The following is a 22,340-nucleotide window of genomic DNA, read 5'->3' on the forward strand; positions in this document are numbered from 1 at the left end:
AATAAATTGCCAGAAGTAGCCAATTTGCTCAATTTACCTTTAACTCTGTTATTATTAATAATTAATGATATTTATCTTTGTGGAAACACTGATCATCTTAATGATTTCTCACAATAAATATATATAGAAACAGATAAATATCAATATGCAACACTTTATTTTTATATTTTCTCTAAGTGCACATTTTTCAAATTGAACATTTTCAAATGATCACTTCTAAGACAGTCTTGTGAAATCACAATATCCCATTTTAACTAGCTAGCCACTAACATTCTTTAACAAATCATGAATTACTTTGCACCATGTTTGTACAAATAATAACTCATGTAAAATACAAAAGTAAACTCTCAAATTTTTAAATCATGTCACACTTTGAACTGGACACCAAATCTGTTATCTGTTTCTTTGTCAGTTAGTGGGAAGCCTGGCATTGCATGCTGTTAACTAGTGTGTTGTACTCTGGTGTGTAACTTGACACTGCAACTCTGAGTGAGTCTTGCAGATGTGCATCGGTGAGGCGTGTTCTGTGTTTGTTCTTGATGAAGTTCATGTCAGAAAAGGCTGATTCACAAAGATAAGATTTTTCCTCATTGTTTGCGGAACCTTCTTAATCTTTTGGACATATTTTCACAGCAATCTGGCCTTAAACTTAATTATGATCACTGTAAAATGTTAAGGATCGGAAATCTAAAGGGAACGTCCTTTCGAATGGAATGCAAAGTGCCTGTTTTGTGGACAGATGGACCAGTTAACATACTTGGTGTTGTTGTCCCAGAAAATCTGGAAGATCTAGGCTCAGTAAATTATGATAATCGACTAAGAAAGCTGGACAAAATTATGCAATTATGGAAAGGGAAATCCCTAACCTTGTACGGTAAAATTTCTATTGCCAACTCGTTAATTATTCCTCAATTTATTTATTGGTTTTTGTCATTACCAGCTCCATCACAAAACTTTTTTAAGATTTATGAGCGGAGGGTCTTCGATTTTGTCTGGTACGGCAAACCAGAAAAGATTAAAAGAAAGGTTTTGTACAAAGAGTATGAATATGGGGGCCTGAAACTTCTCAACCTTGAAGCTATGTGTCTGTCTTTAAAAGCATCAATTGTTCCAAATATGTATTTAAACATTGAGTGGTACACAAATGTCCTGTTGGACAAAAAACATGTACTGTATCAAAATAAATTGTATCCTTTTTTACAAGTGATCCCCTCCCAGAGAGTCTGCTGGGAAACATGGCGGGGTTCATAAAGGAAACAATCCACTCATAGTGGTGTTTTCAATTTTATGTGCCAGAAAAAAGAGACGATATTTTGCAGCAGTTAATATGGATGAACTCTAATATTGTAATAGATGGAAAGCCTTTCTTTTGGAAAAATATGTTTGAAAGAGGAATCATTTTTGTCAATGATATTATCAATGAGAATGGTAAAATTATGAAGTATGATGAATTTAGAGCTACGTATGGTGATGCTTGCTCAAGCTTTTCATTTTATCAACTAACTGGAGTAATTGGGAAAAGATGGAAACAAATAATTAATTATGGATCTACTAAATTATTAGTTTGTAAACCTCTAATAAGAAATTCTAGTTGGCAAAAAGGAACTAAAATAAATAGAAAAATATATAATTTTTTATTTAATAAAGAAATCTTTGAAGGCTGCCTCATACAACACAAATGGAAAATGGGAGGACTTTTTTGACTGCCCGTTGCCATGGGATGCCATATTCAAACTAATCTATAAAACCACTATCGATGTGCAAAATCGTTATTTTCAAATTAAAATTATTTATAACTTCTTACCCACAGGGAAAATGTTAAAATTATGAAATATGACAGAGTCAGATGATTGCCGATTTTTTTGTCAGGAGCCTGAATCCACCCTGCATTTGTTTTGGTATTGTCATATTGTGTCTTTGTTTTGGGTGGAAGTTGAAAAAATGTGTTTAAGGATTGGTGTGTTTATGAAGCTTAATGTGGTTTCTGTTATTTTAGGAGAGTTCATTGACAATCATGATTTACTCAATTTAATTATAGTACTCGGTAAAATGTTTATTTTTAAGGCCAAAAACAGATATTCACTTAGTATTACTTTTTTAAAACATGTATTCAGTATTTTCTAATTTTAGAAAGTTACATGGTTGAAAACGATAATGATGCCAAAAAACATTAAAAAAAAGATGAGAAGTCCTCAAAGGCTTATTTTGAAAGTATAATTATGTTTATAGATTATATGATATCTGTTGTTGTGTTCCCTAATTTGAGTGACCTGGACATAATCTGGACTGTACATAAATGCTTATTTTGAAAATGTAATTTTGTTTATAAATTATATGCAATCTGTTGTGTTCCCTAATTTTTTTCTGTGTACATGAATGAAGGTGTGTGTTGCTGAGTCCGACTTGGACATTATCTGGACTGGGCCTGGTTTAAAAAACCCTTTAAACAAATCTAATTTCATTGACAACCTGGTCTGTTGAAGATAAGGCCCTTTTAAAAAAAAAAAAAAAAAAATAAGATAAATAAATAAGAAACATTTTCTTGGGAAAAAAAAAAGTAAAACAATATAAAAATAATTACATAAAAAATAGTAATTAATGAAAATGTTAGTGGACCAGCAGCCTATACAATCATGTGTGCTTCAGGGACTGTGTCCCTTGCAGATGTGTTGTCTATGTTGTGGGAACCAGAATATTGGTAGCAGAAAGAAATAACCCCTTTTGTGTGAGTGGGTGTGGATGAGTGTGCATGGGGGAGGTTGTTTGGGTTGATGCACTGATTGAAAGTGTATCTTGTGTTTTTTCTATGTAGATTTAATTTAAAAAAATAAAAAATAAAAATAAATTTTTTTTTTTTTAATTTTCTTTTTCTTTTTTTTCTTTTAGAACAGGCTCGCGGGCGACTCATCTGGTCCTTACGGGCGACCTGGTGCCCGCGGGCACCGCGTTGGTGACCCCTGCCCTAGGGTAAACTGGGTAACACATGGCACACTGACAAAACTTAACTTATAGTTACTATAACAATCTACAAGGTTAATATAGCTGGCTTCTCTTTCTTCCCCTCCATTTTTCTGCTTTCTTTTGTATCTCTAGTTTTCATTACTTATATGTATTGTTGCATTTGAATAATTGTATTGTTGATAATAGAGGTAAATTATTGGTATTATTCATTATCAATAGCGCTATTTCTATTGGTATTTCTATTGCTCCATTTGTAGTGTAATAATGCTCATTGTCATTTCTGTATTATTATTTATTTCACTAACTGCTGCTTTGCTATCACTTTTATCATTATATGCGTACGTATCGTATTTGCTGATGTTGCTCTATTGTTGTTGTTGTTGTTGCTATTGTTGTTATTGTTGTGTTTGCTGTTGTTTTTGTCTCTCTGTCTTATCCCTATCTTGTCACCACACTTTCCCCGTCTGTCTTCCTTTTTTTCTCTTTCTATCCCCTCCTGCTCTGGCCCGGCTGCACCAAATGATAATATAAATACATTTAGTAAAGTCAAATAGGGCAACAAGATAAGTATCCCACACTTCTCTTTTGTAAAGTAAATGTGTACAGCCGATATGGGCATCTACATCAACTATATGATTTGCCTGAGAAGCTGGACAGGACAAAAAAAAACAAAAAACAAAAAACAAAACAAAGGGAGCAATACAAACACCAATAGAAATAGCACTATTGATAATGAATAATAACAATAATTTACCTCTATTATCAACAATGCAATTGTTCAATTGCAACAATACATACTGTATATGTAATGACAACTTGAAATACAAAAGAAAGCAGATAAATGGAGGGGAAGAAAGAGAAGCCAGCTATATCAACCTTGTAGATTGTTATAGTTACAATAGGTTAAGCTTTGTCAGTGTGCCGTGTGTTTCCCAGGGCAACACATGACTGCTGAAAGTCTGGTATATCTGACAACCCTACAAGGAACTCATGGTTTAAGAGTACATCACTGTCACATTCTAAGATCCACTAGCGCAGAACTATTTTCCGTAGGTTTGTTTTCAAGAAAAGCTGCACTTTAAGGTCACTATAAGCATAAATCACTTCACTTGACTTCACTTCACTGAAAGTCACTGATTCGTGTCCACAAGCGTAACTGGTTGCCCACACGCGGCGGCGGATGTCCGTCGCGGGGCCTCCACCTCCCACCCCCCAGAAACTCGTTGAAGATGAGGTCTAAGGTTACATAAAGCTGCACTGGACTTGCATTAACTCGTCCGATGAGTTCAATACAGTACATCTGCTTTCTGGAAGCGTGTTGTTGAGGCAAGGAGCTTGTGACCTCATCGCTTACCATAGAAACTGACACATATTTACAGTAAATAAACTACATTTTTAGGAATTAGGCAGGAGATGGAATGCAGAGTTTGGGGATTTCTCTGCGTCGGTCATCATTTTCGAGCTTTAAATAAGCGTGATGTCACCATATCCTTTGGAGCAGTGTTTTTCAACCTTTTTTGAGCCAAGGCACGTTTTGAGCGTTGAAAAAATGCGGAGGCACACCACCAGCAGAAATCATAAAAAAACGAAACTCAGTTGACAGTAAAAAGTCGTTGTCACAATTGTTGGATATGACTTTAAACCAGGGGTGGGCAATTAATTTTTTACCGGGGGGCTGCATGAGCAACCCGAGCACTGCTGGAGGGCCACAATCAATCAATGTTTATTTATATAGCCCTAAATCACAAGTGTCTCAAAGGGCTGCACAAGCCACAACGACATCCTCGGTACAGAGCCCACATAAAAAATTACATTTTGCTCAATATTATTTTGATATACCGTAAGATAAATAATAATAATAATAATAATAATAATTTCATTTAACCTAACTTAATTTTATACAAAAGCAGATTGCTTTTGATGGTTTTATTTTTAACACTGTCTTACACAACACTTCCTGATGTATAATACAATGCAAAAATGTCAATTTCTGCACAGGGTTAAAGGCCTACTGAAACCCACTACTACCGACCACGCAGTCGGATAGTTTATATATCAATGATGAAATCTTAACATTGCAACACATGCCAATACGGCCGGGTTAACTTATAAAGTGCAATTTTAAATTTCCCGCGAAACTTCCGGTTGAAAACGTCTATGTATGATGACGTATGCGCGTGACGTCAATGGTTGAAACGGAAGTATTCGGACACCATTGTATCCAATACAAAAAGCTCGGTTTTCATCTCAAAATTCCACAGTATTCTGGACATCTGTGTTGGTGAATCTTTTGCAATTTGTTTAATGAACAATGGAGACTGCAAAGAAGAAAGTTGTAGGTGGGATCTGTGTATTAGCGGCTGGCTGTAGCAACACAACCAGGAGGACTTTGACTTGGATAGCAGACGCGCTATCCGATGCTAGCCGCCGACCGCATCGATGATCGGGTGAAGTCCTTCGTCGCTCCGTCGATCGCTGGAACGCAGGTGAGCACGGGTGTTGATGAGCAGATGAGGGCTGGCTGGCGTAGGTGGATAGCTAATGTTTTTAGCATAGCTCTGTGAGGTTCCGTAGCTAAGTTAGCTTCAATGGCGTCGTTTGCAACAGCATTGTTAAGCTTCGCCTGGCTGGAAAGCATTAACCGTGTAGTTACAGGTCCATGGTTTAATAGTATTGTTGATTTTCTGTCTATCCTTCCAGTCAGGGGTTTATTTCTTTTTTTTCTATCTGCAGTTAAGCCCGATGCTATTACGTTGGCTCCGTAGCTAAAGTGCTTCGCCGATGTATTGTCGTGGAGATAAAAGTCACTGTGAATATCTATTTCGCGTTCTCGACTCTCATTTTCAAGAGGATATAGTATCCGAGGTGGTTTAAAATACAAATCCGTGATCCACAATAGAAAAAGGAGAGAGTGTGGAATCCAATGAGCCAGCTTGTACCTAAGTTACGGTCAGAGTGAAAAAAGATACGTCCTGCACTGCACTCTAGTCCTTCACTCTCACGTACCTCATCCACAAATCTTTCATCCTGGCTCAAATTAATGGGGTAATCGTCGCTTTCTCGGTCCGAATCGCTCTCGCTGCTGGTGTAAACAATGGGGAAATGCGAGGAGCCTTTCAACCTTGTGACGTCACGCTACTTCCGGTACAGGCAAGGCTTTTTTTATCAGCGACCACAAGTTGCGAACTTTATCGTCGATGTTCTCTACTAAATCCTTTCAGCAAAAATATGGCAATATCGCGTAATGATCAAGTATGACACATAGAAAGGATCTGCTATCCCCGTTTAAATTTAAAAAATTCATTTCAGTAGGCCTTTAATTTCTGTCACTTTATCCTGCATCCTCTTTAAAAGTCCAACATTTTTCCCCGTCAGATTTGGACAACCATCTGTTGTCACACCTGCCAGCTTGTCCCATTTCAGTCCTAACATGTCCAAACACGCATTTACCTATGTGAACTAGTCATTACCTGTGGTTGTCCCTTTTAATTGACTGCATGGCTGCCAGCTCCTCCGTGGTTTGAAAGTCTGCAGTTATCCCACGTAAGAAGATGAGCAGCTGGTTGGTGTCACGTACATCGCAGCTCTCATCCAAAGCCAGCAAAAAAACAGTCAAAGTCGGCTGTTCTGTTCTTCAGCTGAAGCTCCAAGTTTCCAGCGATGGTCTCAACCCGCCTCGTTATAGTGCGTCGGGAGAGTGACACGTTCTCAAATGTGCCCCTCTTCTCTGGGCATGTCAGCGCAACAGAGTCCAATAAGCACTCCTTAATAAACTCTATGTCAGAAAACGCCTTATTTTTTCTGGCGACTTTGTGCGAAATGACGAAACTTGTCCTGACGGCTGCATCTCTGGGGGTGTGACATTTGGCAAAAATTCCTTGTTGGGTTTGCCGTTTTACCATCAAAGCATCAGCCTCCCTTGCGCGCTCTTCATCGGACAGATTCCGGTATTTTTCTTCGTGCTTCGTTGTGTAGTGGCGATTCAAATGATATTCTTTAAACACAGCAACCTGTGTACCACAAATTAAGCACACGGCTTTACCTTTAATTTCTGCAAAGAAATACTTGGCAGTCCATGTCTTGTTGAAAACACACCATTCGTCATCAACTTTTCTTTTTTTAGCGTGAGCTGACATCTCGGGAGTAACCGGGCATCACTTGTCGCTGTGCACCTTCACTCACAGGTTACACACGGACATACGTCCATAAATAACACTTTTCAAAATAAAAGCAGCACAGTTGTATTGCACGCACGATATAGATGTTTTTTTAAATGTATTTTGTCATTTGTGATTGCCGCTGTTCACATTCACTCACAATCACTCACGCGCATACGTCCACACGGAAGTAATACAAATAACGCTTTTCAAAATAAAAGCAGCACTGTTGTATTGCACACTCGACATAGATACTTTTTTAAATGTTTTTGGAATTTATGATTGGCCTCACGTGGGCCGGATAGGGACGCACAAAGGTCCGGATGTGGCCCACGGGCCGTAGAATGCCCAGGTCTGCTTTAAACCATAACCAAGCATGCCCTTAATATAGCTCTTGTCTCAAAGTAGGTGTACTGTCACCACCTGTCACATCACGCTGTGACTTATTTTGAGTTTTTTGCTGTTTTCCTGTGTTTAGTGTTTTAGTTCTTGTCTTGCGCTCCTATTTTGGTGGCTTTTTCTTTTTTGGGGGTATTTTCCTGCAGCAGTTTCATGTCTTCCTTTGAGCGACATTTCCCACATCTACTTTGTTTTAGCAATCAAGAATATTTCATTTGTTTTTATCCTTCTTTGTGGGGACTTTGTTGATTGTCATGTCATGTTCGGATGTACATTGTGGACGCTGTCTTTGCTCCACAGTAAGTCTTTGCTGTCGTCCAGCATTCTGTTTTTGTTTACTTTGTAGCCAGTTCAGTTCTAGTTTTGTTCTGTTCTGAGTATAACACGGTTACTCTGCCGAGCTCTAGACAGCACCGACACTCAACAACAACACATCATTTGCAGACTATAATTACTGGTTTGCAAAATAGGTGAAATGAGATAATCTCCCACGGCACACCAGACTGTATCTCACGGCACACTAGTTGAAAAACACTGCTTTGGAGGATCGTTTAAAGTTTTTGTGCACCCTTGTTGGAAGTAAAGCTCCGGGTTGGTGTGGGGTTTTGTTGCAGGTGTAAACTCGAGCCTCCTTCTCACATACTTCCTAAATGTAAATCAAACACAGCTGTGTTGCCATAAGCACTACGTCGTCCACAGTGTTCCGCCTCAGATCTTTAGGTGGACTCCAGTTCTGGTGTTATAAGAGAAGCAAGCCAAGGTCCACATTGGAGTGGTGATTTTATTGACTTCATCAAGTTTGTTGAAATCTTTTCCCCCTGGTGGGCCTGAGGAGGCAAATAAGCCTGAGTGTAATCAGGTCTGTGGGGGGGCGTTGTTTTGCTGTCCCCTGCCCCTTCACCACCCGCGGCCATGGGGGGGGGGGGGGGGGGGGGACTGTTTAATGTAAGCTCCAGGCGCTGTTTGTCCAGATGTGGACTGGAGTTGTGGTGATGACAATATCAAAATGTAAAAAAAAGCAACAATGGAAAGTCTAAAGCTTGGATTTTTCCTCCCCAAACCCCCCCCCCTACCCGACACAGGGATCCAGGAGGGCACCGAGTGCACTAAGTGTAAGAATGATTGGGCACTGAAGACCTCCATAGCTTTGCTCTACGTGCTGTGCACCATCCTCACCATCGCTGTGGCCGTGCTTGGATACAAAGGTATGACGAGCCCCCATTCCTTCCATTTCTTGTGCTAGTTGCAGCCTAAAATGCCTGAATTCGGGGCAGCTTTTTTCAGAGAGTTGCGCCAAAAGTTGTAACCTTGACTTAAAAAAGCCTTGGATTTCAACAGAAATTGGAAAACATATTGATGTTATACTCGTTTTATATCGCACAAACTTGAAAGTAGATACTCAATGTCAGTAAAAGCACATAATCAGAGATCATTGTCCAACCACTGTACTGTTTTAACTATTTATAACTAGTAATAGCAATGGTTAATTGTAATAATAGAAAAAAAACATCAAAGGTTTTCTTATTGTCCGCTGTCTACTGTGTCGTCCCCAAGTTACAGGCATTCTCCATGTCCACCTAAAACATTCATTTATGTTCCAACACATCTACTCCCATATTTCAAGAGCATTTTCGAACTGTTGATAGCCATCTATAGTGCACATTTTTGTTGGCACATGTGAGACGATGCGAGAAGATCATCACACTTCAACATCTCTAACATGTAAATGCTGCCTTTAGCTTGACTGTGTTTGGATACAAAGGTATGACGAGCCCCCATTCCTTCCATTTCTTGTGCTCGTTGCGGCCTAAAATGCCTGAATTCGGGGCAGCTTTTTCAGAGAGTTGCGCCAAAAGTTGTAACCTTGACCTAAAAAAAGCATTGGATTTCAACAGAAATTGGAAAACATATTGATGTTGTACTCGTTTTATATCGCACAAACTTAAAAGTAGATACTCAATGTCAGAATCGTAATGCATCGAAGAATCTACTTTTTCCCCCAATCCTACTAACTGAACCCAAGATTTCAAAATGTGTATAAACCAGAGGCCCGGGGGCCACATGCGGCCCGTTAAGCTTTTCAATCTGTCCCGCCGGACATTCCCAAATCCTTTTTTTAGATCTTTAAGATGGAAAGTGTAGCTGCCATTATGATGTGCAGTGATGTTTTCAAATGACCGTAAGTCTTGAACTATACAAAGTATTTCAATGGTTGGAATCTGTGCTTTTGCTTGATATACTAGTTACTATGGTCATCTAATTAGTTACTATGGTAATCTAAGTCACAGCAGCTCAGACGAGGCACCAAGCAGTGTGGGTGGGGAGCGTTTCCACAGAGTGTTTCCAGAGCGGCCAGTATGAAATGCAGTTGTCAGAGACAGACGCGGAAGGAGATTTTTACAACAAAGTTGTAAGGCTTAGTGATATATCAAATATATCAGATTATAGGTGGGGTTTTTTTTTACCCTTCGTGTTCATATTTCACTTTTTGTTGCATTTTTTGTGTGTTTTGTTTGATTGTAAAATATGTCGATATAGAGGGGGTGAGACGTTCATATGTTGTCAATATTTAGTATTGTATCGTTCATAGTTATTATTGTAAATCCCACATTCTTTATTGTAATGTAAATTCTGGGTGTCTCATTCAGTAAAAAAAATAAAAAATTCCATTCCGTTTTTTAAGGCAGTCTGTCATAACGTTTTTAGCATTCAATCAGACATTGTTGTGAGGTTTTGTACTAGTTTAGTTTAGTTTAGTTTACCAAGGATCCCCATTAGTCTACACCGCAGTGGAGACTATTCTTCCTGGGGTCCAGGCAAAAAACATCACACAATCACAAAACAAAAGATTACAATGCAGTACAATGTGATCAAATAATAAAATGTTGTAATACAAAAATAGCAACAACAAAGAACCAAAAAAAGTAATAATAACTTCAAGTTTACATAAAAATGTTCATACCAAAGATAAAAAGAGCAATATAAAAATAGATATATATATTTTGGCAAAAATAAAACAAAGAACCAATGGCCTAAAATATACACATTAGTGTACCAAAGACAAACAATAAGTGACGAAAAAGTACCATCCATCCATTTTCTACTGCTTGTCGCACAATCAATAAGATAGTCAATAGTCAATAAAAACAGTCATGACATTAGGTGCAATCTAGAATAATCTCTTTCCGCAATACTTCTCCTCTAAGTCTATTCTTAAAACCCACTATGCTGGTGATTGATACAGATATTGTGGAAGTCGATTCCAGTAAGTGATTGCCCTATACATAACAGTCTTTTTCAAAACAGTGTTCCTAAAAGTAGATATACCGGCCCCCAGACACATTTTTTTCTCTAAATGTGGCCCCCGAGTCAAAATAATTGCCCAGGCCTGGCATAAGCACACCAGGATTTTTTACGCATCATAAAGACTTTCGACTTGTCATAAAACTCTTGTTGTCACGTAAGCATCATTCATATCTAAATTTCCGAAACAAAGAAAAAGCCCAGCTCATGCAGGATAAACTGAACCTTCAAGTCGCAATTATCTCTCTCTCTCAGTTCATTTTACCGAAACTCACCAGGGGTTCAACTTCCTTGCTGTTGTTTTTTTGAAGTGCTGAAAAGGGGATGAAGTTATGTTAATGTCTTGGGGTGGTGAGTCTCGAGCACAATGTCCCCAAGCGCTCTGAGCTCAGCAGTCCCGCCTCGCTCCGCGCTGCACACTTTCATGCAGACCTAATCGATCCCAGATGGGCCGCGAGGCGAAGGCACTCAATGCAACCTTGGTAAGAGCCCAGGCAAATTGTGTTTTTACTGTCTCAAGGGAACCTTGGCATGGCGTAGACAGACACAGATCCAGACCCAGAGTGTGCAGTACACTTCATACTAGGTCTTGGAATTGTCTTATTGTGGGGACAAATTTCACCACACCTAGTGTGTGTGTGACAATCATTGGTACTTTAACTTTAACTTTAATCTTGTTTCATCTATATATCCTACTGGATCATTCTCGTCCATAGGCAAAGCTTTAATGTGACTTCATCACAGACTGATTTCAATATGAAGAACATCAGTCGCAATGAGCTGAATTCCTCAGGTCTGTTTTTTTGAGGTAGAGAGCCATCACTTTATTGTCCCCCAGTGGTCCACAGGTAACGGACGTGTTCCCCTGGTGAGGCTGGCGCTGGTCATATGCTGATTCCCTGAAATCCCAGACACATTCCAGAGGAAATGAACGGCAGTGTCGCCTGTGGGAGCGTAAAGAGCATCCCATGCCACAGTTGCCTTTCATCCTCATGTTTACAAAAGACCCCCGCCCCCTGCCAGGACACCTCCTGGCCCATCCTCAGTCCTGTCATCGCCCCCAAGACCCTCTTTACGGGCTCTCTTTGTATCTTTCTAAATTAAAGCCTCATTAAATCAGATTTTATTTACTTTACTTGGCCACCGGCGCTCTTGACCTAATCCAGGGAGTTGCGCCATTATTGTGTTTATGACTTCAAGATATATCCAGTGATGTTTTTCGTATTGGTTCATAAGCTTCAGTGGTTTCCCCTGATCCTTTTTAATAAATGGTGTCTGTGGTCGGAGGCCATTTTGTCTAATAAAGTACGAGACAAAGATGTCAAACTTCATGCTGTTTGGTTGCAGTGGTACAAAGAGTCGACAGCGTGTCTGAAGGCATTGCCAACTATGGGGGGAAAATTATTGCAGTGGAGACTGACCTGCTAAAGCTAGGTAAGTGTCTTGAATGTCCTTCCATATAAAAAAGCTGCTGTCGACTAAACAGAACAAATGTCGTCGTTCAGATGATAAAACTGGGGAAAAGTCAGAGAACACGACCACAGCGATCCAGGCTTTTAAGAACAAGGTCAGGACTCTTCAGATGCAGGTGTCAATGATGGAGGAGCACATCCACAGCAACCAGGCCAAGCTAAGCCAACTCCAAAACGTCGGCTCAGACATTCAGAGGCTCCAGGGTTCTATTCAGGGTCTGCTGGACAGCAACACGGCCACGGTGCGCTTCGTCAACGTCACCCTGCATTTTTACGGCGGCATCATTGAGGGTCTGCAAGATGACACTATCAGGCTGCAGACAGATCTTCACGAGCAGGTAAAACTCCAGAACCAAGTCTTGCTTAGCATTGGTGGACTGAACCTCACACAGGCCCAGCAGCGGGGCCTCATCAGTGCTCTGCACCGGGTGGTGGATGACACCAGTCAGAGCATCCAGAAAATCCGCAATGACTTCCAAAGCCTCGAGCAGACCGCCCGTCAGACGCGCTCTGATAGCGAGTGGCTAAGGAGTAAGGTAGACAACCTCCAGGTTCTAGCCACAAATGCCTCAATGCTGTCCAAGGCCAACAACGACAGCCTGGAGGAGGTTGGATCCCAGCTCACAATCATGTCCAACCAATTACAGAACACCAGCAGCATAGCTGACACCCATGGCAAGGCCCTGAGGCAGATCCTGGACCAGCAAAAGGATTTCAGCAACTTTACGGCCTCTAAGTTTGAGCGGCTAGAGGTCAGGCTAGATGAGTCAGAGCAGAGCATTGACCGTGTGACAGGCAACATCAGCTTCGCCACGCAGCTCCTGGGCGCCATCAACCTCAACTTGAACGACCTGCGCTCTAGTTCCGAGACAGTGGGTCGTAACTCAGAGTTCTTGCTGAACCTCAACAACAGCGTGGTTGACATAAGAACCGATACGGCCGGCCTGAGATCAAAGCAGGAGGACCTGGCAACACGTTTGGACAAAGAGGTCACCAACCTCTCCATCATTATGGAGGAGATGAAGCTGGTGGATACCAAGCACTCCCAGTTGATAACAAACTTCACTATCCTTCAAGGCAAGACATGAACATCCCTATTTGTTTGTTTAAAACTGAACTTCCTTCACTTAAACTTGTTTGCTTTTGTTTCAGGTCCTCCTGGTCCCAGAGGACCAAGGGGGGACAAAGGGCCTCCAGGGCCGTTTGGCCAATCCGGCCATAAGGGCGAAAAAGGGGAAAAGGGTGCATCAGGAATACGGGGACCAAGAGGAGAGCAGGGTATTCCAGGCCCACCGGGTATTCCAGGGCTTAAGGGTCTTCCAGGCCCCCTAGGCTACCCAGGGTCTAAGGGTCCTAGAGGATCCGGAGGAAGGGCGGGGCCTTCAGGAGGGAAGGGAGAGCCGGGAACTGCCGGTCTAAATGGCAGAGACGGACAGCCTGGTCCTCAAGGGGCACAGGGCCCACCGGGCATCCGAGGTCCAATGGGACCAGCTGGAGAGCAGGGCCCAAGGGGACTGCAGGGACCAGTGGGGCCTCCAGGGCCAGCTGGGCCACCAGGAATTCCAATACGTGGATCAGCTATTCCTGTGGGTGCAGTGTCTCTGCAGGATGGAGCCATCTCTCCAACACGTGGGGCCCCAGGTAACACCTCCCCCAAGACCACCTCCATGGATATAAACAAGGACAGTGATATGTTTGCTTGTTCTGCAGGTTGTCCTTCTGAGTGGCTTCCCTATAGAGACAAGTGCTACTTCTTCTCCAAAGACCTGCACAGTTTTGATGACGCAAAAACCACTTGTGAATCCCTGTCTGCTTCCTTGTTGATCATCACTGATACGGAGGAGCAGGTGAGTCATTTGCATGAAAACTAAGAACCCAGTGTGCGCATATCTTCCCTCCTTTACTGAAAAGGTGACACATCATCTAACGTTCCTTGTGCTTTACCTCAGAAATGGCTGACGAAGCAGATGACGGGCAAAGGCTACTTCTGGATGGCTTTGACCGACAGAGAGGAGGAGAACGTGTGGCGCTGGCTGGACGGTAGTGAGCCTGAATTCACGTCAGTACACACTTTCCTTGTACCATTTCAAGTCGTACCTTAAACAGACCCTGCGGTATTTCTCGTTGCTGCGATCACACCGATTCTTCCAATTTTGTTCAACCCTACAATTTGCTAATCGTAGTATTTTTCTCACACCAAATTTGTCTTTGAGCAGCAGTCTAATGTGCTAACAACCATCAAATTAAAACATAAAATGCTCTTTATCACGACCTACCGTTATAGGTCGCTCGCAACAGTTCCCTTCTCAATGAAGGTGGGGGTACTACATGCAATCTGTTGAAACATACACTATCGTTCAAAAGTTTGGGGTCACATTAAAATGTCCTTATTTTTCAATGAAGATAACTTTAAACTAGTCTTAACTTTAAAGAAGTACACTCTATATATTGCTAATGTGGTAAATGACTATTCTAGCTGCAAATGTCTGGTTTTTGGTGCAATATCTACATAGGTGTATAGAGGCCCATTTCCAGCAACTATCACTCCAGTGTTCTAATGGTACAATGTGTTTGCTCATTGGCTCAGAAGGCTAATTGATGATTAGAAAACCCTTGTGCAATCATGTTCACACATCTGAAAACAGTTTAGCTCGTTACAGAAGCTACAAAACTGACCTTCCTTTGAGCAGATTGAGTTTCTGGAGCATCACATTTGTGGGGTCAATTAAACGCTCAAAATGGCCAGAAAAATAGAACTTTCATCTGAAACGCGACAGTCTAATCTTGTTCTTAGAAATGAAGGCTATTCCACAAAATTGTTTGGGTGACCCCAAACTTTTGAACGGTAGTGTAAACAGACGTTTTATTACCGACAAGCAGTTTTTACCCATTAAACATACACAGAGAATGTCCGCCACTTGTTGACAACATGGAGACAATAAGGGGGCCTTTGGTGCCGTTTATTTTTTACAAAACCCAAAACCAGTGAAGTTGGCACGTCGTGTAATTCGTAAATAAAAACAGAATACAATGATTTGCAAATCCTTTTCAACTTATATTCAATTGAATAGACTGCAAAGACAAGATATTTAATGTTCGAACTGAGAAAATATATATATTTTTTGCAAATAATCATTGACTTAGAATTTAATGGCAGCAACACGTTGCAAAAAAGTTGTCAAATGGGCATTTTTACCACTGTGTTGCATGACCTTTCCTTTTAACAACACTCAGTAAACATTTGGGAACTGAGGAGACCAATTTTTTGAAGCTTTTCAGGTGGAATTATTTTCCATTCTTGCTTGATGTACAGCTTAAGTTGTTCAACAGTCCGGGTCTCCGTTGTGGTATTTTAGGCTTCATATTGCACCACACATTTTCAATGGGAGACAGGTCTGGGGCCGTACTTATCAAGCTTCTTAAAGTGCCATTTTACACTTAAGTCCTGAGAATTTGCGAAATTTAGTCCTACTCTCAAACTTAAGAATAAAAGCTTTTTATCAACGTTCTTAAGTCTAAGAATCACTCCTACTCTCCACGATATTTAAGAGACCTTCAGAGGTGTCTTAAGTGGTTAGGAGTTGCCAGCAGGGGATGGCACTGAGGCGAGAGAGACGTGCGCGAACGTTCAGGGAACGGAACAATGTTTTTTTTTTTTTTGATGACGAGCAGCTGATCAAACGGTATCGTTTAGACAGAGCGGATATTATTTTTGTCACAGATTTAATACTTTTCGATTCCTTGTTGATTTCTGCATGTGTCTGCAGTGGGCTAGTATATATAGAGCCACCCACACCAGTTTCAAATTAGTTGCCTAATTAATGAATTGGAAAGAAAATGTTATGACAGTAGCGTATGTGTGTGGCCGTGAGGTGAGTGACGTCAGTGAGTGTGTGGGCGATAGAAGAGAGGGAGCGGTAGCGTGAGTAGGGACTAGTTTGTTTTGTATTATTTTGTAGTTTATTGTCAAAATATACACTCCCATTGTCCACTTAAATATTTCCAAGATATTTCTTTATTCTTAGACAAGGGATTCCCTTCCGTGATTGGTCATTTCTTTGGACACAGAAATGACGTCACCTAAAATTCCGTTTATGGCACATAGTAATGTCGTAATTCAGCTCTGAGTGTGACACTTAAGATTCAGTCCTACACTTCGCTGAAAGTGTGAGTAAGACGCTTGATAACTAACTTTTAAGTGCAGCTTTCAGCGAAGAATTGATTTACTCTTAAGTCAACTCTTAGCAGACTTCTTAGGAGTAATTCTAAGAAGCTTGATAAGTACGGCCCCTGGACTACAGGCAGGCCAGTCTAGTACCTGCACTCTTTGACTACGAAGCCACGCTGTTGTAACACGTGGCTTGGCATTGTCTTGCTGAAATAAGCAGGAGCGTCCATGAAAAAGACGTTGCTTGGATGGCAAAATATGTTGCTCCAAAACCTGTATGTACCTTTCAGCATTAAAGGTGCCTTCACAGATGTGTAAGTTACCCATGCATTGTGCACTAATACATATTCAATTGAATATAGGTTGAAAAGGATTTGCAAATCATTGTATTCTGTTTTTATGTACCATTTACACAACGTGCCAACTTCACTGGTTTTGGGTTTTGTATAGTAAATTCATTAAACAATGGGTATAAAGCTGTGATTCTCAACTGGTGGGTTTTCAGTTGGTCGCTGGACTTTAATTTGTACAGATGTGACGTCTGTGAACACGTCCAGTCTTTTTAACGGTTCTTTTGAATGCACTGTAAGAATTGGTTTGTTTACTCACAATTCTCAATAAATTAAAATATAGTGCAAAAGTTGCTTGATTTTAGGAGTTTAATTAGGGTAAATAGACCAATTACAGACTTGCAGTTCCTTTTTTCGATGAGAATGTTAACCAGTACTGTACTATAACATAGCCCCCTTTCCACCGAAAGTCAGGGAACTTTGAATTCCTTGAACTGGAATCAGGGGTGTCAAACACATTTCAGCTCAAGGGCCGCATGGAGGAAAATCTGTGCACACGCGGGCCGGACTATTAAAATCATGCCTTTAAAACAAAAAAATAAAGACAACTTCAGAATGTTTTTTTTGTCTTACTTTGGCCAAAAATAGAACAAACACATTCTGAAAATATTACTATAAAAATATTCAAAAAAACTACCTGCAGTGGTAAAGTTTAGAGACATGAAGGAAAGAAGAAAGTGAATTAATGTTTATAACTGAATACATTTACATGTGCATAAAAATGGGTTTTCTTTTGTATTTTTTTTTTAATGAATTAAGTAACGTTTATGACAACCTTTTTCCAAAGCACAATATAGAATGTGAGATATAGCAGGAGAATGCATACATTTATCACTTGTTTTCAAAACGCTTACAAAAAAGTGGAACCCCAAAAATTTACCGTGGGACCCCATTTTTATGACCTTAACAAATTAAAACGCAAGAAGATAAACATATTTAGACATTCAAATAACATTCTAATGACTCTTAAGAAGCAACAATATTTATTGTTTCTTCTGCAAATAAAGTATACTGTGTGTCTATTTTATTTTTCAAATAAATCCTGATTAAAAGATTTCAGTGTCTGTGTGTAAGTATATTTTGAGCACATTCAATACTACCTTCATAATAATGATCATTTTGGTCACAATAACCACGCTATGAAATGGTCATGTTGTTACATCCAGGGGCGCCGAAAAGTGGAGGGGGGGGGGGGGGGGGTAAAGGAGACGGATTCTAGGGGCCCATGATGGAGGGGGGCCCAGAGAGGCCCCTAATGATGATGAAATTATAATGTTGCCGCTGTGTTGGGGGCCCTGTAAAGATTCTTTTCATGGGGCCCAAAATCCCTAGCGGCGCCCCTGGTTACATCCCTTGTGATATGAGTAACAAAATGAGGAAGTCTTACTCTTCTAATTATGAAAATTACAACTTATTAACTACCTTTTTTTCCGGACCATAGGGCGCACCAGATTATAAGGCGCACTGCCGATGAGCGGGTCTAGTCAGGTCAATTTTCATACAAAAGGAGCACCCGGGGGGGGGGGTTTAAGCTAGGGTTGTAGCTGCCTGGAGGTGTTCTTTTAGTGCGGTCTTGAAGGAGGATAGAGATGCCCTTTCTTTTACACCTGTTGGATGTGCATTCCATATTGATGTGGCATAGAAAGAGAATGAGTTAAGACCTTTGTTAGACCGGAATCTGGGTTTGACGTGGTTTGTGGAGCTCCCCCTGGTGTTGTGGTTATGGTTATTTACGTTGTGGAAGTAGTTTGACATGTACTTCGGTATCAGGGAGGTGTAGCGGATTTTATAAACTAGGCTCAGTGCAAGTTGTTTTACTCTGTCCTCCACCCTGAGCCAGCCCACTTTGGAGCTAACTGTTTTAATGACATTCAGACTTTACTTCAATCAATAACGGAGCAGATTCTCCTCATCTGGAAACAACAACGCCGGAAATGTGTCCCGTGAAAAACCGTCCGACTGGAATTCTCTAACAACTAAAGTTCCTTGGGTGAATAATGTAAACTCACTACACTGGTATTTTTTAGCGCTTTTATGGCGAGTTTACTGACAGATATAAAAAAGAACTTTACACTACTTTATATTAGAAATGGCAACAGCGGAGGATGAATGTCCCATAACAAGAAGATAGAGAAAAAGAAGAAGATTATTGACGGACTACAAAGACGGACGCGCGCAAATTTTCAGGACTTATGCAGATCCCAAATACACATCAGCAGGCACCAGAAGGAACGAAAAGTTACTTTTGCACAATATTGCGAAACAAAACGCCAGATAATGTGTCTTACCTTATACACACACCATAATAATACTCGTATGTTGAAGCACAGTACAATCCATCAAGCGGTGCGGCTTCATAGCTTACCAAAGTCGTACTAAAACATTTTGATAGATTTTTGAGCGCCATGTGTAATGTTCTATATATTCAAAGGAACATATAACATTGTGGTGTTGTTTACTTGAGTCCTATTGCAGTCTACACGTATCTATTATGTGTGACTGCCATCTACTGGTCACACTTATCATTTCACCATGTACCAAATAAAATAGCTTCGAGCAGAACCAAAATTATTCCGCACATTAGGCGCACCAGGTTATAAGGCGCATCGTCGAGTTTTGAGAAAACAAAAGGATTTTAAGTGCACCTTATAGTCCGAAAAATACGGTATTTAATTGAGAACTTTATTATTTACGGGTTTAAATTGTGTGCAAATTGAGAACAGGAAGTGAACAAATGTGTTAGTAATTTCTATGAAATGGAAAAAGGGGTAGAATTAAAAAAGCTCTGCTTCTTCCTAATCCTTTTCGGACATGTCGTAATGAGAAACCGGACATGTGTGATGTATCATGTTGTAACTGTATGCATAGGGATGATGCTCAGACCCGGTTTTCCCGGTTGTTCGATAAGAAAAGAACCGAGTCCTCGGACTCGAATCCCTTTTTGAGAACCGGTACCCGTTATCGAGACCACTATAGTAAAGAAAAAGAGTTGGTTCTTTATTCGAATCCCTGGGAACGAATCCCAAATGGGCAATGTTATGCCCATTTGATTGTAAACTCTTACTGACACCTTGTGGCGATATGAAAATACCACGCGTCATTAGTCTGGCCACTTCCGGGTTGGCGAGTCAGTTCAGTTCATGAGACAATTGAGAAGTAGACAAGTTGTGTTAGCTCTTACAAGCCTTGGAAAAGATAAGTCTATAGGTAAACTGTTTAACTTGTTTATGTAACTCAATATTAAGGTGGAAAGTGGTTAAATTTAAAACTAAGATGTTTATTGAAAAACGATTTTTGTGCATTGTTTCAATGGATGATTTGAGGACTTAAAATGGCTGCCAGTCGTGTATTTCCACCATCGAAATAGTTTCAACACTCAGAAGTATTTGTTTGATGATAGTACTGTATATTTGTGTGAAGCTAATATTTACATATTTTGTATTAAATTTGAGTATGTTAATTGAATCACATAGCTTATACATTTGTCATTGTGTGTATTTCAGTTTAATAAATAAAAAAATAACAGTACAGTGCAAGACAAAAGTAAAGATAGGAAAAGACAAAGCAAGATCAACAACAATAAAGAGCCTAAATGGATTAATCTGCTTTGGAACTTTATTAGACGTCTTGGATTGTTTGTTAGCTGTCTGCCTGTGTGTGTAGTTAGTATGTTCCAATAGCAGCAGAAGTGCACTTTTTGGAGAGCTGTATTATTTTCAGTTTTGTGCCCAAGGGACTGAAAATCCCACTTAATATATTTTGGGTAACAACAGTCAATATTTATTTTTATTTTTTTAGGGGGGTAACAGTCAATATTTATTTTTTTATTTTATTTTATTTTTTTCTTATAAAATAAAAGTGAGCTTTTGTTAAACCAAATATCGTGTTTTTTTCCCATATACAACAACCTATCTGGATTCGATAAGAGAATCGATAAGGAATTGGTCCGATAAGAGGATTCGATAATAGGCTCGAACTCCATAATTTCTTATCAAACATCATCCCTACGAGTATGCATGTTCAAAATAAACATAAATCATTAACACATCCACCCCTGCACATTAAGAGCATTTGTGAACTGTTTAGGGCGATTTTACGCGCTATTTTTTATTGGCAAATGAGAGACGATGAGAGATTATCACCATTCTTCGACAACTCTGTCTCATCCAAAACCCAGGAGGGACTGGTACAGGTGCACCAAGCGTAACTGAACACTAAAATCTCCCCATGTTGTCGGTTTGCAGGAAGTGGAAGCCCGGCCAGCCTGACAACTGGGGTCACGGCCATGAAATCGGGGAGGACTGTGCAGGTCTCGTCCACCAGGGCTTGTGGAACGACTTCTCTTGTGAAGACCTCATAGGCTACATTTGTGAGAAACAACCGGAGACAAGTATGTGTGCCCCCTGTGGCCTTTCAGGTCCCACTAGAAATGTTTCTAATGACCTCCAACCCCACAGCAGGAAGCCTGGGTGACTCCTAGCGGTGACTTGCAAGGCGGCGGGGCTTCCAATGAGCAGCTAGACTGGACCCACGAGGTCCTGGTCCACATGGAGACAATAAAAAGGGACACATTTGGACATACGGAGAATTTCTCCTCCTAAGTGTCCAATGAGTGCAATACAGCAGACAGCCAAAGAAGGACAATCTATATTTTTGGTTTTATCTATATTTTGATGATACGCGTTACTGAATGTATATTTTACTATCCTTGTCATGAATGTCAATTATTAGCGATGAAATATGTGATATGCAGGAAGAAAAGACTGTAGAAATGTGCCACTCTCAGGTTAATACAACAAATATGTATCACAAATCTATTACTGTGTTTCTTGATGTTTTTTTCGGGGGGAGACTGGTAATAATAACTGCTACCAGTAGATGGCAGTCACTTACCAGAAATATGTGTAGACTGAAGGTTGATAAATATGGAGGGTCAAATGGGACCAAATTAATTAAATACATATTTAAATTAATATGTAAATGTCTCAATAATTAATTATAATTGTAATTAAATATATATGTTATTATTAATAAACATATTAAATATATACATATATTATAAATGTATTGTGCCATTTGTTTATTAAATTTAAAAGGAACTTTATTTATACAATCAATTATTTCAATTAATTTATTGAATTGTTGATTTTACGATTTAATTGATAATTTTATGATTTATTCCTTAGTTCATGATTCTTGTCCTGCAGAGTAAATATACTCTTTGATCGCTGAGTTTGACCGATAAAATAAATTCATGAAGCATGTTCATGAAATATTTAATATAACAAATAACAAATTAAATCATAAAAACATGAATTGATTAAATAATTAAATAAATATTGAACTCCCTAATTAAATAATTCAATTTAATTTTGCATTAAATCAATGAATTACACATTTGATAACATTTATGTTTTCAATTCCAATTATAATTAATAACACATTAAGTTAATTATTTAAAGATTTACTCATTGATTTAATTTGGTCACATTTGAGCCCCAGAACTGACAAGGACCAATAAATACATACA

At 39.8% G+C, this 22,340-nt stretch overlaps 1 protein-coding gene across 3 annotated transcripts in view; it reads left to right on the plus strand.

The window, feature by feature from the left end:
• LOC133630476 (collectin-12-like) overlaps positions 1-21,617 on the plus strand; it is a 57,527-nt gene extending 35,910 nt beyond the window's left edge. For 2 of the 3 annotated variants that reach the window (XM_062022087.1, XM_062022085.1), the window contains 7 exons: positions 8,600-8,722; positions 12,168-12,254; positions 12,326-13,369; positions 13,445-14,139; positions 14,242-14,351; positions 21,055-21,200; positions 21,268-21,617. In XM_062022087.1, the coding sequence (XP_061878071.1) occupies positions 8,600-8,722; positions 12,168-12,254; positions 12,326-13,369; positions 13,445-14,139; positions 14,242-14,351; positions 21,055-21,200; positions 21,268-21,290 (2,228 nt within the window). In that variant the 3' untranslated portion in view covers positions 21,291-21,617. The remainder of the gene's footprint in view (positions 1-8,599; positions 8,723-12,167; positions 12,255-12,325; positions 13,370-13,444; positions 14,140-14,241; positions 14,352-21,054; positions 21,201-21,267) is intronic. The other variant, XM_062022086.1, reaches the window with a different exon arrangement.
• The last annotated feature ends 723 nt before the right edge of the window (positions 21,618-22,340 follow it).

The sequence above is a fragment of the Entelurus aequoreus genome, linkage group LG15, assembly GCF_033978785.1.
Source record: "Entelurus aequoreus isolate RoL-2023_Sb linkage group LG15, RoL_Eaeq_v1.1, whole genome shotgun sequence".
In the NCBI taxonomy this organism is placed as follows: domain Eukaryota; kingdom Metazoa; phylum Chordata; class Actinopteri; order Syngnathiformes; family Syngnathidae; genus Entelurus; species Entelurus aequoreus.